At 52.4% G+C, this 2,699-nt stretch overlaps 1 protein-coding gene across 1 annotated transcript in view; it reads left to right on the top strand.

Moving 5' to 3' along the window:
* Nucleotides 1-2,699, top strand: part of SIM1 (single-minded family bHLH transcription factor 1) — a 48,922-nt gene that overhangs the window by 15,506 nt on the left and 30,717 nt on the right. Inside the window, exon 8 of the mRNA XM_009285174.1 lies at nt 1,532-1,977. Within this exon, the coding sequence (XP_009283449.1) occupies nt 1,532-1,977 (446 nt within the window). The remainder of the gene's footprint in view (nt 1-1,531; nt 1,978-2,699) is intronic.

Raw genomic sequence — 2,699 nt, 5'->3', positions numbered from 1 at the left:
AGCCCCCCTCGCTGCCGCGCTGACCAGGGCAGGCTCGCCAGGTCTGCTAGGAAACACATTGAACACTTTCATCTAGATGAAGGGTTTCCCGTCTGCCTGTTTCTTTCTCTTCCGAGAGGGGAAAAGATTTAGAGGTTTGTCACCCACATATTTTGCTGCCTCCCCCCCTCTTTTTTTTTCAGTTTAAATGCACCCAGCATTAAATAAAATTTAATGCAGCGTAAAAAAAAAGGTTTCCACGTACGGAGTTATTTATACTCAACAAACAGGACATCTGTTTTTCTTTTCAAAAATCTGGGGTTTGAAGTTCTTAATTTCATCCAGAGTCTCTATCAAAGCTCCGAGATTTCTTTTTTGTTCTTGGAGAGAGATCCTTACAGTGAACCACAAAGAAAGTTGGTGACCAGAAGGGTCAGTTAAACTTTAAAAAAACCCAAAATAAAATAGAAATTAAAAAAAAATCAGAGTGACTGCTGAGATACCGCATATCTCAACGCATCTCCTTGTATTTGGGGATTGCTAGGTTGTGCTCTAGCTATGCTGCTTAAACTGAAACACAGAGGCCCAGTGAGGGAGGGGAAGCTCGCTCGGACTGTTTTGAAGTGTTTGTCATTGTGATTATTAGCATCTCCTCTGGACACGGCAGTAGCTGCTGGCGGCAGCGCTGATGCTTCATGAGGATCGTAGGGCCGGTCGGGTCGGCGGTACCTCGTTGATCCTAGGGGCTGGATATTCCTCTGTTCCGCTGCTCGTTTTTTATTCTGGAGGCAAATGTAGGTGTTGGAAACGCCCGAGAAGCACTCCATCCCCTCTCCCAAAACTGCGGCGACGGCAGCATCACGATCTTGCTGTTGCGGGTTTCGTGCGTGCACAGGTGGCGAGTGATTTGGTAGCCGGGTTTAAGACGTGCTTCCCAAAATGAAGCGGCTCGTTACGGAGGGAACGGCTCTGGTCGTGTGTGCAGGCGCGGCTGGTGGGGTGGGGAAGGGGGTGAGGATCGCAGCGCCTGCACTGCTAATACGTAATCGCTTTGGAACGTAAGGTGATAACGGGCATCGTGCTCTTAGACGGGCAGATAGGGGCTATTGCGCCTGCATGAAAAAGCATACATTTGGGTCAGCGCTCTGGTGTAGGGAGTAAACTGCGATTCCCCTTTGAAGAAAATCCCTTTTATTCGCTTTAGAAAGGGATGCGGGGCGCGGCGGGGTAATACTCTGGCATTCACCCAGCAAGGATGCGGATCAACAGAGGCATCATCACCTCTGTTCTAGATGTTCCGTACATTTCTATGTCCATTTCCCCTATACCAGCCCCTCTCTGTATTTTTCGCGGTTTACGCTTCTCAGTTAAGCCCAAGCACTTGCCTTAGGTGAAGGGGGAACTGCAAAGGCAGAAGTCAGTGTATCGTAACGCTAAGAAACAAGGACCCAAAGGCAACTAGCATGCTGGAGCGATTTTGCACCAGAAACCATAGATTTTTCTATGAGGACCCGAGATTATCGGTCGTTTCCCTCTCCTTTAATCCCAAAAGCGTGAACATCGATCACGGAACTCTACCTCAAATGACCCGAGTGGAAATGAAACATCCCAGCTGGGGATCCGGCTCGATCTGTCCCCTGCTTGCCGGGGTGAGAACCACGGCACCAGCATTTCAGGCTGGCGCAGCAAAGCAAGCAGGGAGTACCCTGATCCCGTGGGGGCCGGTCAGACAACCCCCTCGGAGCTGTTTTCCAGCAGCGGGACCGGTGATACCGTGTGCCGCCCCAGCCCCCTTGCCTGCGCACCGGTGCCGCGGTCACCACCGGTGCAACCCAGCCCAGGGTGGCTACCAGCGGCTCCGAGGGGCCCGCGGCACCCGGGGCCGCTTTTTTTTGCAGCCCCTGGGAGCACCGCGGCTCCGCGCCCCGGCAGGATTTCTCCGCCGCCTGGAAGCTGGGCTCGGGGGCCCCGGCGCATGTCCAAACTTGCTAAGAAAATGTAATAAAACCCACAGACAAAACACCACCAAAAAACACTCTTCCTCCGCCCCCCCCCAAAAAAAACCCAACAACCCGGCGCTGCAGGGGAGCCGGCTTCGTCCTCAGGAGCGGCGCCAAAATAGCGCGATTCCTCCGCCTCAGCTGATTTTTCGCTGGCGGCAGCGTCTTTGTATTTTCCCGCATGTAGATGGATTTTAAAAACAATGTTATATTTAAACCTGTTTTCAGCCAGGCTGGCATGTAGGGGGACTATAGTTGTTCTTTCGAGATTTCCCTTGGAGAATAAGGTCACACCGCGGCGCGACTTCGTTACGCCTCGCTGTAAGGCTCCCCCTGCGCTCTTTGCTTTATCGCCTCGAGTGCGGAGGACGGCGAGAGGGCAGAGAGGGAGCCAGGCTGGCTAAAATGCGGATGGTAAACGCTGGGAGGTCCATCATTGGCTGCGGCAACCGTCATGTGCTGCCGGCGGCTGCAATGCAGGCACCACGACTGCATTAAAATCTAGTTTTGGTATGCTCAGGTCCTCGAGGTCTCATCAAGCCTGCCTGGCTCTTCATTAGGGCGCTGCAGAAGAAGAGATCGCCTCCTGCTTGCTTCTGCTGCAGGGCTGCCGCTGCTGCAATCGCTGCCCTGGGTCCAGGGGATGGGCGTAGCTTCCACTGCATCATCACTATTATTATTATTATTATTGTTATTATTATTATTATTATTACTACTACT

The sequence above is a fragment of the Aptenodytes forsteri genome, unplaced genomic scaffold (assembly GCF_000699145.1).
Source record: "Aptenodytes forsteri isolate BGI_AS27 unplaced genomic scaffold, ASM69914v1 Scaffold171, whole genome shotgun sequence".
Taxonomy (NCBI): domain Eukaryota; kingdom Metazoa; phylum Chordata; class Aves; order Sphenisciformes; family Spheniscidae; genus Aptenodytes; species Aptenodytes forsteri.
The sequence above is the reverse complement of the archived record's forward strand: the minus strand, read 5'-3'. Positions and strand labels throughout refer to the sequence as shown.